Consider the following 16,757-nt stretch of genomic DNA (forward strand, 5'->3'; position numbering starts at 1 on the left):
AGCCTTACAGAGGTGAGCAACAACTTGTGCAGGTATTCCATATACATTCTACCACTTGGCTGAAATTTTGATAATGAGTACAATACCCTACAGTTCTGAAGAAGCGCAAGGTTTCATAAGGACTACACCACTTGACCAACAAACCATCTAGGGCAGAGGTCCTCAAACTTTTTAAATAGGGGGCCAGTTTCACTGTCCCTCAGACTGTTGAGGGCCGGACTGCCGTTACTGTACAAGGCCGCGGGCCGTCAGTTCTCCGTCTTCTGCATCTCTCTCCCATCCCCACACCACACACCCCGACCTGGGAACTCACCTCACCTCGGTATCACCTCACACTCTGTCTCTGCCGCCTCAGCCCAGTGCCGGAAGTGTGCATTGCTAACGCGAGTTTAGGTTGAACGTCACTTCCAGTCTGATTTTGCCATAACCCAGCGGGCCGCATAAACGTCCTCAGCGGGCCGCATCTGGCCCGCGGGCCGTAGTTTGAGGACCCCTGATCTAGGGGTTGGGGGGAAATTAACATTCTTTACTATTGTAGCTTTTATAATATACCCATAAACCCTCATGATCAAGCAATTACATTTTTTTCAAATTGGTTGACAATACATTTTATTAGCTCCTTGTTAATTTGAGGCTTGCAACCATTAATTTATACCACAGGGACACAATTATATAGGATCTTTAATTTAGGAAGATCAAAAAGGCATGTCCAAAATTGTTTCTTCAAATGATTCAAGCTCTTAAAACACAAAGGGTATTACTGTGAGGCAGAAAATGCCTTGAGAACTATCACAGACACAAGACTAAATTATTTCATATTCTAGGGTGCATGCTGTCATTTGACAGTAATGCCAGCCCACTGATGTATTATTGCAGCCTTAAATAGCAACAGAAGAAAAAAAAGCAAATGTTGTCTTTAACAAAGGATACCAGCACGCAGCTTTTAAAAAGATGAAACAAGAATCCCGTAATTGATTCTTACACATTACAAGCCGTCATGTCTTTCTTCGTGCCTTTAGGCAGCGGAACACAAAGACTAATTTAGAATTTCATCAGGCTGAGATATGAAGGCAGAGCCTTCTTTTGGGGCCTGTTTCAGAAGCAAGGAAAAACCAATCCACAGTGTGATATGGTGCTCAAGCACCAAAGTCATGGTAAAGGGGAGATGGATAAAGAAACAGGGCTTGCTTGGCTGAGTTTGCAACAGAAAGTTGGAGATTGGAGGGCAGGAAGAAGAAGAAGAAGAAGAAGAAGAAGAAGAAGAAGAAGAAGAAGAAGAAGAAGAAGAAGAAGAAGAAGAAGAAGAAGAAGAAGAAGAAGAAGAAGAAGAAGAAGAAGAAGAAGAAGAAGAAGAAGAAGAAGAAGAAGAAGATATTGGATTATATCCCGCCCTCCACTGAGTCTCAGAGCGGCTCACAATCTCCTTTACCTTCCTCCCCCACAACAAACACCCTGTGAGGTGGGTGGGGCTGGAGAGGGCTCTCACAGCAGCTGCCCTTTCAAGGACAACCTCTGCCAGAGCTATGGCTGACCCAAGGCCATTCCAGCAGGTGCAAGTGGAGGAGTGGGGAATCAAACCCGTTCTCCCAGATAAGAGTCCGCACACTTAACCACTACACCAAACTGGCTGGAAGATGCAAACTTACATTCAGTTCCTTAAAGAAAAAGGATGACGTACCGAGAGTAAGCTGCCAGAAACACTGTTGAAGTCATGGATTTATTTATTGATTTAAAAACCTTTGTAAGTCACCTTTCTGCCCACAGGACCCTCAAGAGGGTGAACAGTTAAAAAGATACTTAAAGAACATCTTTCAACGTGAACCAGAAATTCTTCATCCTTGGCAGAAAATTAAGGGGGAGGGGGACAGAGTAATCTCCCAGGGCAGGAAAATCCATATCAAATAAACGACACCTGTCTTATTCAATATTATCACTCAGCATAGCCGTCATGCTTCACTTTTCAAGATGCAGAATTTTGCTTATGGGGACCATGAGTACCTACATTCCTGATCCAACAGTGTAACACAGAACTAGGCATCCTGGGGAAGGATTCCTTTTTTCCCTAGAAGAGTCCCACAGTGATCACAGAAAACCAGCCATAGAGACCGCATAGCTTGAACCAGTTCTGTGTAAGTAACTGTCAGCCACCTCAGCTCAGGCTAAATCACTGAAACAATGGCTGTAAACGAAACAATTTCTGATCACAAGGCCTTCCCTCTTTTAGATGCAGTCCTCCAAAATGCGGCTCCCAGGAGGCAGCTGGGACTGCAGCAGGAGTGGGAAGGGAAAGAAAGTTCTGATCCATGGGCAGAAAACTCCTCTGTCCATGGAAAAGCAATGGAGGGTCCAAGCCAGGAATCCTCAGCATTAAATATGGGTAAGCTCTTAGGTGTGTGCTCTTCATTAACAAACATTGAGGCTGCTACTCTAATTGTACTCAGAAGCCCTAACGGAGCAAAATCAAAATCTTGGGCTGGGTCCAGACTGGCAACTTTGGGCACAAGGGAAACACCTCAAATTGGGCTGGTTCAGAATGGAGCAGCCAAATCCCGATCAGACACTCCCGTATGAGTTACCTGTTTCCCATGCGGGAAGTGCTTTGGTGTGGTCAGACGGCTATGGCACCCCATCCCCTTGGTGAGGTTTGGGTTTCTTTTTTCCCATACATTTTAGTGGTCATGTGCATATGCGCTCATGTGGATGTGTGCTCATGGGCTCTGGAGTTTGTTTGTTTTTGCCTGTTGTTGCCTAGATCACACCGCCACCAATCTGCCTCACTAGCACTCCTGCGTTTAGACGCCCAGAAAGACGGATGGCATGCGGCAGAAGGATTTGCTGCCACTTCATAAGCGGCAGCTTTTTGAGCCACCTCAGAGACACCAGAGGACAGGGTGAGTACGGGAGTGTGACAGGAGGCAGAAGAGCACATCTGGACTTGATTTTTTAATCCATCTGTGAGCTGTCCCTGCATCAGCTTAAAATGCCTGTCTGGACCCAGCCTTGGTATTATATCAGGTTTCACAGGGTTGCTACTGGACTCCAACATGGAACTCAAAATTTAGAACTACATTCTCATAATGAGAAAACTGAGTTTGGGACTGCAAGCAGGATCCACCAAAATTCAGATTTATTTATTTGAAGTCCCTACAGTAGCATGAGCAGCTAGTGTAATAAGAACATAAGAGAAGCCATGTTAGATCAGGTCAATGGCCCATCCAGACCAACACTCTGTGTCACACAGTGGCAAAAAAAATTATATATACACACACACTGTGGCTAATAGCCACTGATGGACCTCTGCTCCATATTTTTATCTAAACCCCTCTTGAAGCTGGCTATGCTTGTGGCCGCCACCACCTCCTGTGGCAGTGAATTCCACATGTTAATCACCCTTTGGGTGAAGAAGTACTTCCTTTTATCCATTTTAACCTGTCTGCTCAGCAATTTCATCGAATGCCCACCAGTTCTTGTATTGTGAGTAATTTTTATTGTTACTTATTTTGTTGCTAGTTACAATGGCTCATGGATTTTGTAGCCCTAGGGCAGCATAGAGTTGGCATCTATAACCCTTCAGATTAAGATGTCCATTATGAAGTCTGACTGCAATCGAAATATACCTGCAGGGAAATATCTGGAGTCTGTGGCAGAAGCAAGCAGAAAGACAGGTATTCCACAGAGATTGGTTCTGATCTGGGACGAAGGACTTCCAGATGGAATTCCTCCCGAGGGTTTCACACATCCCTAAACTCTTTGGCTTTCAACATTATTTTAATGCAGCCTCACAAGACTGCCAAGCTTTCGGTTTATTGCTTCCATTTTACAGCAGGCACATTTAGACCCACTTACCTTGAGAGTATGATAATTGTTAAAATCTCAAGGTGCCGCAATCCTGGGAAGTTCATTTAGCCTCACGGAATTCATGAGCAACATCCATCAAAAATTACAACGCAAGGCTGGGAGCACGCTGAAAACAAATGAAAAGCCTTCCTCTTCTTATTGTAAGGTATCCACAAAATAATTAATTATGTCGGTAGGGCTACTGAGGCTGCCATGACATACACTTCTCATATCATCATGATGGCAGCTGGTTATTGATGGAAGCTCCAATGAATAATAAAAATGTTCTTGATGTCATATTTTAACATCCATGCCACACACTATTTTCCCACGATGGATAGCACCACGTCTCAAAAGTAATGGTGCTGTCACCTTATAGGGCAGTGGTGGCGAACCTATGTCATGGGTGCCAGAGGCGGCACTCGGAGCCTTCTCTGTGGGCACCCGCGCTCCCTCACACCCCCCTGTACCCGAGGCTCTGGAGGCATATCTCATTGAAACTCCTCCTCTCCACAAACTCAGGCTCCTTCCCCCAAATCTCCAGGTATTTCCCAACCCAAACCTGACAACCCTAACTGGGCCTCCTTCAGAGAGACAACAGGCCCTCCACCTTTTTGAGTTCGTGGGCACCTTTGGAATTCTGACATGGCAGGGTGCAACCACAATGCAGCCCCCCCAAGCACAACACACAGAGGAAAATTTCTTGCAGGTGTTCCTGCAGTTTTAGGGAGAGGGTTAGATGGGACCCACTAGGGCAGGGGTGGCCAAACTTGCTTAACATAAGAGCCACATAGAATAAATGTCAGATGTGTGAGAGCCACCAGACATGAACGTCAGATGTTTGAGAGAAGGAAGGAAGGAAGGAAGGAAGGAAGGAAGGAAGGAAGGAAGGAAGGAAGGAAGGAAGGAAGGAAGGAAGGAAGGAAGGAAGGAAGGAAGGAAGGAAGGAAGGAAGGAAGGAAAGAAAATAGGTGGGGAGGGAGAGAGAGAGGTGGAAAGAAAGCAACTTGAACTTTAAATGCATTCTCCAAGCCATGGCTGGCATGGCTTGAAGAAGTGGTTTAAAGAGACAAATGCCTTCTCTGGTGGGGGCTTCAAGAGCCACACGAAGTGTGTAAAAGAGCCACATGTGGCTCCAGAGCCACAGTTTGGCCACCTCTGCACTAAAGAGATGGATACAAGGCAGCTTCACGTTTTCATGTGGCCAAGACCTGGTTGCGTTTCATATTTCAAAACTGTTGTGGCACGGTCCAAGCTGAAGGGAAGAAGAGAGCATGGGTGTGTGGGGATTGGGGGAGGGGGGGGGGAGAGGAGAGATCAGGATCTTGAATCAAGCACATTTTTTTGAAGGGACATGGGTTTATTACAGGAAATGTTGGATCCCACTAATCTGGCAGAAACAGCGGCCGGGATCGACTCTGGTTTAGGAGTGGAAAGAGAGGAACTGCAGGCTTCCTTGCTTTCAAATACGATGCTTCCGATAGCAGTATCTGAGCAGAGCTCTTTCAAGCTACCATAAGGCAAATTGCTGACAAGCTGTTTTTGAACTGTTGCACTGCTGTTCTGGTTTTCCAAAGCACCCCTGACAAGCCGCTGCTTAATGACTGCCAGTGAGGGGATCAGTTGCACTGTTGAACAACTCTTACTTTTAAAAAGTTTTTCCTATGCCAGTCCTCTCCTCTGCTGCCAGCAGGAACAGCTCCCTGCCCTCCTCTAAGTGACAGCCCTTTTAATACTTCAAAAGAGCAATCATGTCTCCCCCATCAGCCTCCTCTTTTCCAGAATGAATATCCCCAAGTCCCTTAGCCTTTTGTCATGGGTGCTGGGGACCCTTCAGAGGAAGTTGAGTCTGATGAGGAAACTGTGCCCCTGCCACCTGCACCAGTGCCCCTGCCTCCTGCTGGAGAAGATCCCAGCCCCCCTGCCTCGCCCTCTCGGGTGGCTCGTGTGCGTGACCGCCTCCGGCAGGACCTCAGGGATCGGAGGAGGGCGGCACGCTCACAAGCAAGACGCTCCCTGAGCCCTGAGTTCTGAGAGGATTCTGGCCCTTCTAAGAGCAAGGATGCTTGAGTGGTAACAGGATCCTGGCTGCCTCCCTGAGCCAGCAATTAGCCCAAACGGGCAACAGCCAGCAGAGGGCTATATAGCTGTGGGCTTTGGGAGGAAGCTTTGTGGAAGCAACTAGTCATCTCCCTGACATTCTAGCATCCACTCCGGCTTGACTTTGGTTCCTGACTCCCTGACTTTGGCTTTGGACTTCTGGACTCCCTGACCTCGGCTTCTGGACCTCAGACCTGCGATACTTCTACAGTGATTCGGATTTGGCGCCTCGGACCCTCCTGCTTACTGGCTACAGACCTCGGACTGCCTCTGGACTTTGCCTGACCCGGCCCCAGCCGTGACAGATTGCTTCCACCGACAAACACCCACTCCACAGGATGGATGCTGAAGCAAGTGAAACCACAGAACTACTGGCTGCGCTCCAAGCCCAGGTACAGCAGCTAACACAGGCAGTAGTGCACTTGCAGCAACAACCTGCGGCCAGTGCTCCAGCCAAGTGCCCAGTTCCCCAACCTGACAGATTTGGGGGTGCCGTGGAAGAATTTCCTGCCTTCCTAGCACAGTGTCGGCTGTACTTTGAACTGAGAGCACGGGACTTCCTCAATGACAAAACCAAGGTGTGTTTCGTCATCAGTCTGTTAAAGGGGCAGGCGGCCAAATGGGCCACACCCTTACTGGTCGCGTCCTCTCCCCTACTGACTGATTACCAGGGGTTTGAGGCCCACCTGTCTGCTGCTTTCTCCAACCCAGTCCAAGCAGCCACAGCCAACCGGAAGATCAGGGCACTGAAACAAGGCAACTCCTCGGTGGCTCAATATGCCACTGAATTCAAGCTCCTGACCCAGGACTTGGCGTGGAATGAGGCTGCCCAGATGGACCAGTTTACTGAGGGGTTGGCAGAGGAGGTCCTGGATGAACTGGCCAGGGTGGAGCAGCCACCCACGCTCCAAGAACTTATCACCCTCTGCCTCCGCATCGATGGCCGCCTGGAAAGTCGCCGCCAAGCCAAGACCAGAGGGCGCCAGCTCCCTGCGCCGTGCTACCTGGCTCCTCGCCCGTCCCCAGCTAGTACCAGCACCAAGGATGAGCCTATGCAGCTTGGAGCTGCTCGACCCCGCCTGACCCCAGAGGAAAAGACCAGACGCCGCACGCAGAATCTGTGCCTCTACTGCGGCACGGCAGGCCACTATGCCTCTGGCTGCCCTGCTAAGCATCGGATACCTGGACCTTCGCTGCCACCGCCGCCAAAAGGGCAGCCCCAGGCGTAAGTGGACCCCCCAGCCTGGGGCGACTAGCTGGGTCCTCCGAACAGCGGGCTGATACCCCAGGGCCATTCCTGCTACCAGTCAAACTCCGTCTGCCTGACGAACGCTGGCTGTTCGTGTATGCCATGCTGGACTCGGGAGCGGCCCACTGTTTTATAGATGCCGCCTTTGTGAAGCAGCACCAGATCCCTGTGCAGACAAAAGGGATTCCGTCGCTGGTGGAGGCTATTGACGGGCGCCTCCTCCGTTCTGGCCCCGTCACCCAGGAGACCTGTCCCATCACCTTCCACGTCCAGCAGCACCAAGAACAGCTGCGGTTTGATGTCGCCCGCATGCCTCGCTTCCCGCTGATTCTAGGCCTTTCCTGGCTGAAGCTGCACAACCCCATCGTGGACTGGGCCCAGCAGGAACTACGCTTCCGAGACCCATGCCCCCATCTGACTCCTCCCACCACTCTAGCAGCCGGCATCCCGAGTGGTGGTCCTCAGCTCCCTCAGAAGTATGCGGATTTCGCCGATGTCTTCGAGGAGACAGGAGCTGATCAGCTTCCCCCTCACCGGCCCTACGACTGTGCCATTGATTTGGTACCTGGGGCACCACTCCCGGTGGGGCGTCTGTACCCAATGTCGGAGCCGGAGTTGGCAGCTCTGCGAGACTTCCTGGACAAGAACCTGAAACGCGGATTCATCCGACCCTCAACCTCTCCCCTATCTGCTCCAGTGCTCTTCGTGAAGAAGAAAAGTGGGGAGCTCCGGCTGTGCAATGACTACCGGGCCCTGAACAAGATCACCATCCGCGACCGGTACCCTCTACCACTGATACCTGAACTCTTGGATCGCCTAAAGGGGGCCCAAATCTACACCAAGCTGGACCTCCGTGGAGCGTACAATTTGGTGCGCATACGGCCCGGAGACGAATGGAAGACCGCGTTTGGGACCCGATACGGGCAGTATGAGCACCTGGTAATGCCTTTCGGACTGACCAATGCCCCCGCTGTCTTCCAGAGGTTCATGAATGACATATTCCGGGACCTGCTCGACCGCTTCGCGATCATATACCTGGATGACATCCTAATTTACTCCCGCAATCCTGCCCAACACGCCGAGCACGTCCGCCAGGTCCTGCAGCGCCTACGAGCCCATGGTCTCTACGCCAAGCTGGAGAAGTGCGACTTCGACCTGCGCTCCGTCGAGTTCCGTGTCACCGCAGGGGATCCTCATGGACCCGAAAAAAGTAGAAGCGGTCCTGACCTGGCAGGCTCCTCAGAATCGCAAAGACCTGCAGCGGTTCCTCGGTTTTGCCAACTACTATCGGCAATTCATCCCGGCCTACGCATCCCTGACCACACCCCTGACTCAACTACTCCGCCCCAAAGAACCCTTCCACTGGTCCCCAGAGGCCGATAACGCCTTCTCCACCCTGAAGACTCGCTTTGCCACCGGGCCACTCCTGAGATACCCCGACCCCCAGCTTCCCTTTACGGTGGAAGCTGATGCCTCCAACGTGGCCCTGGGAGCAGTGCTGTCCCAGCGCGAGGAGCCGTCCCAGCCACTACAGCCCTGCGCCTATTACTCGCGGCAGCTCACTGCTGCAGAGAGGAACTATACCATCTGGGAGAGGGAGTTGCTCGCGATCAAGGCGGCGTTTGAGGTTTGGCGACATTACCTCGAAGGGGCTCGCCACCCTGTTCAAGTGCTCACCGATCACCGGAACTTGGAACACCTCCAGACCACCCGCCGTCTCAACCAGCGCCAGATCCGGTGGTCCCTATTCTTCTCTCGCTTTGACTTCCGGATCTCCTACATCCCCCATACCCAGAACCGGAAAGCAGACGCGCTCTCCCGGAAACCGGAATACGCCCCTGCCTCAACTGAGACCGCGCCCGCTGCTCCAATCCTGCCGCCCTCAGTATTTGCAGCCACCTCCACTTCACCAGCACTCGTGGAGGACATTCGGGCTAGCCAGGCCAATGATCCCTGGGTCCAGCAACACCTCCAGGCTCTCCAAGATGACCCAACAGGGGAGTTCACGACTCGAGGCGGCCTCTTGCTACACCGCGAACGCCTCTATGTGCCGCCCGGGCCCTTGCGGGCAGAAGTGCTACGCCTGACCCACGACTCGTTACCCGCCGGGCACTTTGGACAGCATAAGACCACCCACTTGCTGACAAGGGAATTCTGGTGGCCACGAGTTCGCGCTGATGTTGCCCGCTATGTCAGCTCCTGTGACGTCTGCCGACGGGCCAAAGACATCCCAGCCAAACCCTCAGGGTTGCTGCAGCCCTTGCCCACATCTTCAGGACCCTGGGATACCATCTCGATGGACTTCATCACGGAACTTCCACGCTCCAAGGGTCAGACTTGTATCTGGGTGGTCGTCGACCTATTTACCAAGATGGCCCACTTTGTTCCGTGCCCGAAACTCCCCACAGCTCAGGAGACGGCCCAGCTTTACCTGCAACACATCTTTCGTCTGCATGGACTCCCAGCCCATCTGATCTCCGATCGGGGCCCTCAGTTCTCCTCTCGGTTCTGGCAAGCCCTCCATTCCAGCCTGGGTACTCGAGTGCACCTGTCCTCGGCCTACCACCCACAGACAGATGGCCAGACAGAGCGCACCAATGCCACGCTAGAGCAATATCTCCGCTGTTACACCTGTTACCAGCAGGATGACTGGACCACTCTATTGCCCCTAGCGGAGTTTGCATACAACAACGCGGTCCATTCATCCACCCAAATGACCCCGTTTGCTGCAACCTACGGGTACCACCCTCGGTTCTTCCCAGCGATCCTACCACCCACGAATGTCCCCGCCGTCGATGCCTACCTGCAAGAACTCCGTGCCAGCCAAGACTTGCTCCGAGAGCAGCTACAGCAAGCCAAGGAGGCATATAAACGGGCTGCGGACCGAAAGAGGCAAGAAGGCCCTCCAGTGCAGCCGGGGGATCAGGTGTGGCTCTCAACTCGCTACCTGCGCCGGCCTGGTCGGTCTCACAAGCTGGATGCACGGTTCATTGGACCCTACCCCGTCGTTGAACAAATAAACCCCGTCGCCTTCAGGCTCCAGTTGCCACCCCACCTCCGCATTCACCCCGTGTTTCATCGCTCCCTCCTTGTTCCGGCTGCACCCCCTGACCCAGCTCGGACTCCTTCCCCACCGCCGCCACCACCAGTGTTGGTGGATGACGAGGAAGAATATGAGGTGCGCCAGATCCTGGACTCCCGGTACCATCGTGGAGGCCTCCAGTACCTGGTGGACTGGGAGGGATACGGCCCAGAAGACCGGTCTTGGGAGCCCGAGGACAATCTTCATGCCCCGGACTTGGTGCACCAGTTCCACAACGACCACCCCGACCTTCCAGGTCCCTCGACGGAGGGGGGCCCTGGGGGGGGGGATAGTGTCATGGGTGCTGGGGACCCTTCAGAGGAAGTTGAGTCTGATGAGGAAACTGTGCCCCTGCCACCTGCACCAGTGCCCCTGCCTCCTGCTGGAGAAGATCCCAGCCCCCCTGCCTCGCCCTCTCGGGTGGCTCGTGTGCGTGACCGCCTCCGGCAGGACCTCAGGGATCGGAGGAGGGCGGCACGCTCACAAGCAAGACGCTCCCTGAGCCCTGAGTTCTGAGAGGATTCTGGCCCTTCTAAGAGCAAGGATGCTTGAGTGGTAACAGGATCCTGGCTGCCTCCCTGAGCCAGCAATTAGCCCAAACGGGCAACAGCCAGCAGAGGGCTATATAGCTGTGGGCTTTGGGAGGAAGCTTTGTGGAAGCAACTAGTCATCTCCCTGACATTCTAGCATCCACTCCGGCTTGACTTTGGTTCCTGACTCCCTGACTTTGGCTTTGGACTTCTGGACTCCCTGACCTCGGCTTCTGGACCTCAGACCTGCGATACTTCTACAGTGATTCGGATTTGGCGCCTCGGACCCTCCTGCTTACTGGCTACAGACCTCGGACTGCCTCTGGACTTTGCCTGACCCGGCCCCAGCCGTGACACCTTTCCTCATTGGGCTTGCTCTCCATGGTTTCTCGGAAGTAATCTACAGTGAGCACTGTGACACCTACTCTCTACACATGCACAGGATTGCCATTTTAGTTTAAAGAAAGAAGATGATATTGGATTTATATCCCATCCTTCACTCTGAATCTCAGGGTCTCAGAGCAGCTGACAATCTCCTTTATCTTCCTCCCCCACAACAGTCACCCTGTGAGGTAGGTGGGGCTGAGAAGCTTTCTCAGAATCTGCCCTTTCAAGGACAGCTCTGTGATAGCTGTGGCTGACCCAAGGCCATCCCAGCAGCTGAAAATGGAGGTGTGGGGAATCAAACCCGGTTCTCCCAGAAAAGAGCCCACGCACTTAACCTCTACACCAAACTGGCCCTCCTTTCTCACATTAGACTTTCTAGTTAATCATAGAATCACAGAGTTGGAAGGGATCTCCACGGTCATCTAGTCCAACCCCCTGTGCAATGCAGGAAACTCACAAACACCTTCCCCTAAAATCACAGGATCCTCATTGCTGTCAGATGGCCATCTAGCCTCTGTTTAAAAACCTCCAAGGAAGGAGAGCCCACCACCTCCCAAGGAGGAAGCCTGTTCCACTGAGGAATTGCTGTAACGGTCAGAAAGTTCTTCCTAATGTTGAGCTGGAAACTCTTTTGATTTAATTTCAACCCACTGGTTCTGGCCAACCTTCTGAGGCCACAGAAAACAATTCCACACCATCCTCTATATGACAGCCCTTCAAGTACGTGAAGATGGTGATCATATCACCTCTCAGCCGCTGCCTCCAGGCTAAACATCCCCAGCACCTTTCCTTATAGGACTTGGTCTCCAGAACCCTCGCCCTCCTCTGGACACATTCTAGCTTGTCTATATCCTTCTTAAAATGTGGTGCCCAAAACTGAACACAATACTCCAGGTGAGGTCTTACCAGAGTAGAGTAAAGTGATACCATCAGATCACGTGATCTGGACATTATACTTCTGTTGATACAGCCCAAAATTGCATTTGCCTTTTTAGCCACCGCATCACACTGTTGACTCATGCTCAGTGTATGGTCCACTAAGACCCCGAGATCCTTTTTGCACATACTACTGCTAAGAAGTCTCCCCCATCCTATAACCATGCATTGGAGTTTTCCTACCTAAATGCAGAACTTCACATTTATCCCTGTTAAAATTCATTTTATTGATTTTATTCCAGTTTTCCAGCCTGTCAAGGTCATCCTGTATCCTGTTTCTGTCTTCTCCTGTGTTTGCAACCCCTCCCAATTTAGTATCATCCGCAAATTTAATAAGCATTCCCTCTATTCCTTCATCCAAATCATTGCTAATCATTAATACAATTCAGACTATCCCCGAAGTTTCCAAGGGCAGCTGTGCTCGTCCATAGTAGAACAACTAGATTCAAGCCCAGGAGCATCTTAGAGACCAACAAGATTTGGGGGGGGGGGGGGGGAGAGGGCACAAGCTTTCCAGCATTAGAGCTCCCTTGATTAGATAAAAGGAGCTTTGACTCTCAAAAATCTTGTTCTCTACGGTGCTGCTGGACTCAGATTTAGCCATATCAATCAGTTGACTCCTTTCATCAACTTAATTTAGGAACTAACATCATGTATCCCCTGCCTTCCTCCCCCAAAAGGACACTGAACTGGTTTGACACACTCTCCCCTTCTCTTTTATCCTCACAACAAACCTATGAGGCGGGTTAACTCAGAGTATATTACTGGTTCAAGGTTTCCCAGCAAACTGCCAGGGCAGAGTGGGCATATGAATCAAGATCTCACAGATCTGATTTGGACACCCTAACCACCAGCTCCTACTAAACACACTATATTTTAATGTATTCTTTTTTCCTAATGGCAAACTGGAATGATGTTTATAATGCATGTTACATGTTCAAAAGTCAATTAGGTGGACAGGAACACCTCTGGGAAAGGCATGTTCTTAGTTTAACCCAGACCTGCAAGTAACAGAACAATGAACAGCCTCCATTTATTGCCTTATGACACTCTCACCATCATTCTGCCATTCTGACATGTTACTATTTTGTTGGTTTCCTAAGCAAATGCTATCTAAACCAAATGTTCTTTCAGTTTGTTAATTTCACTATGAGTTGTTTTTTCTAAACTAAAACCTCAGTATTCAGGTTAAATTGCTATGATGGCACTTTGCGATAACTAAGTGGGTTTTGGGTTGCAGTTTGGGTACTCGGTCTCTAAAAGGTTCACCATCACTGTAATAGGGTATAATCAACTGTCACCTGCGCTAGAGATTACACACTGGCAATCCTGAGGTTAAATACTACCACATGTTAAAGCTTAAGAGCTCTGATCTCCCTTGCTATTTATAAGACTTCCAATTTGGGGAGATTGCTTCATAACGTATGTCCAGCATACTGCACTCTGTCAAGAAATGGAAGTGTGCAGAACACTAACAATATGCTCTGAGGAAAAAAGACGGAGCAACAAGAAGACATTCTGTAAAGAAAACAATTATGGTTTCCGTTTCTAAGTGTAACAACTCCAACTCATACCTAGGTGGGCCATCCTGCGTTTTGTTAAGCTTAAAAGGACACAGTAATTCACTTTTCTCCTTTTCTTCCTCACAACAAGGATCTATTACTTTTTTATTCTGTCCTTTCTCCAAGCTCAAGGTGATGTACATGGTTCTCCCCTCTCACATCTTATTCTTAGAATGACTTGGTGAGGTTAGTTAAATTGAGAAACTGTCACTGCAAACCCCAAAACGCTTTCCTGAGCAGACCTGAGATGTGCTTAGGATGGCACTGTGTGACTTGCCCAAGCTTAATGGCTAAGTGGAGATCTGAACCAATATCTCTTGAGACCTAGTCTGAAACTTTAAAAGTGACCCACCATAAATTGGCAGTCACAAATTCCATCTCCTAGTCTGAAAACATAGCATTTCTAGGCTATTAGGCTGCTCTGGTCTTAAGCAGTCACTGTGGGAAATGTTAACTCATGAGATGGCTGAAAACACAAACACAGCTTTTTAACCATACAGGGTCCAAATCCAAGAGTAATTTCTAGCTCTATTAAGTTTGAATAAGTGTACACTCTGCTTCAGAGAAAGTACCGTATTTTTCGGACCATAAGACGCACTCCCCCCCCCCCCCCAAAAAGTGGGGAGAAAAGTGTGTGCGTCTTATGGAGCAAAGGGATGATAGGACGTACCTTCCTCCGGGGGGGGGGGGATCCACTGCCTCCGCCTCCGATCCCGGCGCTTTCCCTGCGCCTGCCTGCCTGGCTCCAGCTCTGCTTCCAGCAAGCGCTGGGATCGCTCCACAGTGCCCCCACCGCAAACCCAGCGCTTCGTGAGCGCCGGCTGCGGAGGGGGCAGCGTGCTTCCTCCATGCCTGTCTGCCTGGCTCCAGCTCTGATGCTTAAAACAAGTGCCGGGATCGGAGGGGGGAGGGAACGATCCTGCGCTTGCTGTAAGCGTCAGAGCTGGAGCCAGGCAGACAGGCCCGGAGGAAGCATGCTGCCCCCTCTGCAGCCGGCGCTCACGAAGCACTGGGTTTGCGGTGGGGGCAGCGTGGAGCGATCCCAGCGCTTGCTGGAAGCAGAACTGGAGCCAGGCAGGCAGGCGCGGGGGAAGCGCCGGGATTGGAGGCGGAGGCAGCGGATTGCCCCCCAGGAGGAAGGTGCGTCCTATGGTCCAGAGCGTCTTATGGACCAAAAAATACGGTAAATATCAGCATTAATCTGTTTATCAATAAGTTTGTATGTACTTTGAGCCTAGCAAACTAGTTAGGTTTCTACATATCCAGTTTTTCAAAGATGATCACAATTCCATCCAGCAGCCGGGCAACTCACTGAAAGCTTTACTGTACTTGATGCCTTAGTCCTGGTTCAATATCAGGGAAATCAAAGAATACAAGCAGTAGATGAAAGGGAAGCCCAGTGGGAAAAGTTTCAGTTTTGCGAATTACCTGAACTTGAGCACAGACCATCATTGTGAATTGGGCAGAGCCATGCTACTCTAAGATGAGACATGTGCCCTTCAGTTTTAATAAATGAACAGCAATAATTTCATGAGTGGATGAGGGGAGTTACCAGTTCAATCCAAGAGTTTATGCTCACAGTGATGGGGTCAATGGATTCTACATAATGCCACCAGTGCCTGGGAACAAACAGGATCTGAAATTAAAACAGAGAAATTACAATTGTCACAGCAGTTTTTCCACTGCAAAAATATCTTACATAACTAAAACATTTCTACTACATTTTTAAAAAACCCACAATTTAATGCAGTGGTTCCACATTTCTACAATAGGCTTCTTTCTGTATTTTGCTGCCTGTCATACAATATGCTTAACTTGTCTGACCAGGATCAATTTAGATCATCCTGACTTTCATTACTAAGTTCAAAATGCAACCTTTTAATTCCCATATAGCTTTTAATGGTATGCCAGCAATCCACTGAGAAAGAGAACACGTGGAAGATATCAGAAGACCGTGGTAAGGAGATTCTCCCTCACAACAAACATTTGTTTTTATCTTGAAAATATTAAGGGTAGCTGGAAACAAACAGATCAGGTCAGGTGTCAATTTCTTGATGAGAAGATAGATTAATTATCTGCATCAATCTTCAGTAAATTGGCAGAAAGTATTATGTGTACAGAAGAACAAGCCTCTCTGACGAAAAATTGGCCTAACTTCTGAAAAGGGATGCCAAACAGCTTCTATTCAATCATATGTCTGAAAAGGGATGCCTATGCTTGAAACCTACGTCACTTCTGGTAACAGAGAACCTCATGTTGTCATTTCCTTGAAAACTGTACAATTACTGTCCGTAATATTATCCTGTACTTTGGTTATAGCTAATCCCCGTCCCTTATTTATTATTTATTTATATTTCGATTTATATCCCGCCCTTCCCACCGAAGTGGCTCAGGGCGGCACAACATACAACCTGTTGTGCTATGCCTGATTCCCTGGTCTCCTAACTTCTCACACCAATACCTGCCCTAATAGAGTTCATTCAGATTATTAACAATGGCTGAAACTTGTTTTTCAACAGCCATTTTTTTTCTGATTGACCATCCCTCCTCTTTGGGTTGTTTGTTTTTTTAAAAAAAAAAACACCAAAGATTTACTGAACACTACGATCTCGTTTTCTAAAATCTTGCTCCTGTAAGGATTTGTGTTAATCTCTCCTCTTCCTTGCTAACTTTATCCTGAATTGAAGCACTGGTGTAAACCCAACGTGTGAGGAATATGGAGTCACGGGAAGGCCAAGGAACCATAACATTTCATAGGCTGCCAATCCCCAGATGGGCAGAAACTGTGTGGCACAGTGCAAAATTATAATTACAGCGTAGAAAAAAAATACCTTCAAAGAATCAAGAAAGTTTCTCACAAATACTCATAGCAAAAAGTCTCTTCAAGCCTTTATAATGGCATCCAGCGCGGTCTTCCGACTGTTTCTTTTCTCCACAAGAAGCCAAATGCCAAGCCCGTAGTCCATGGGGACGGGTTTCAGTGTTACACCTTCATCAGTCAGGGGCTTTCGCGCAGCTTTTCCGTTTGCAGGCAGCTTTTCCCATCAGTATCCAGAAAGCAATTTTCCAAAAGA

The 16,757-nt window shown here is 49.8% G+C and overlaps 1 protein-coding gene across 2 annotated transcripts in view; it reads right to left on the bottom strand.

The window, feature by feature from the left end:
• The window catches only part of HSPBAP1 (HSPB1 associated protein 1), a 117,626-nt gene that overhangs the window by 13,633 nt on the left and 87,236 nt on the right, over positions 1-16,757 (bottom strand). The window contains exon 6 of one of the 2 annotated variants that reach the window (XM_060262175.1): positions 15,236-15,319. In XM_060262175.1, coding sequence (XP_060118158.1) covers positions 15,236-15,319 — 84 coding nt within the window. The remainder of the gene's footprint in view (positions 1-15,235; positions 15,320-16,757) is intronic. The other variant, XM_060262176.1, reaches the window with a different exon arrangement.

This window comes from Heteronotia binoei, chromosome 21 (assembly GCF_032191835.1).
Source record: "Heteronotia binoei isolate CCM8104 ecotype False Entrance Well chromosome 21, APGP_CSIRO_Hbin_v1, whole genome shotgun sequence".
Classification (NCBI taxonomy): domain Eukaryota; kingdom Metazoa; phylum Chordata; class Lepidosauria; order Squamata; family Gekkonidae; genus Heteronotia; species Heteronotia binoei.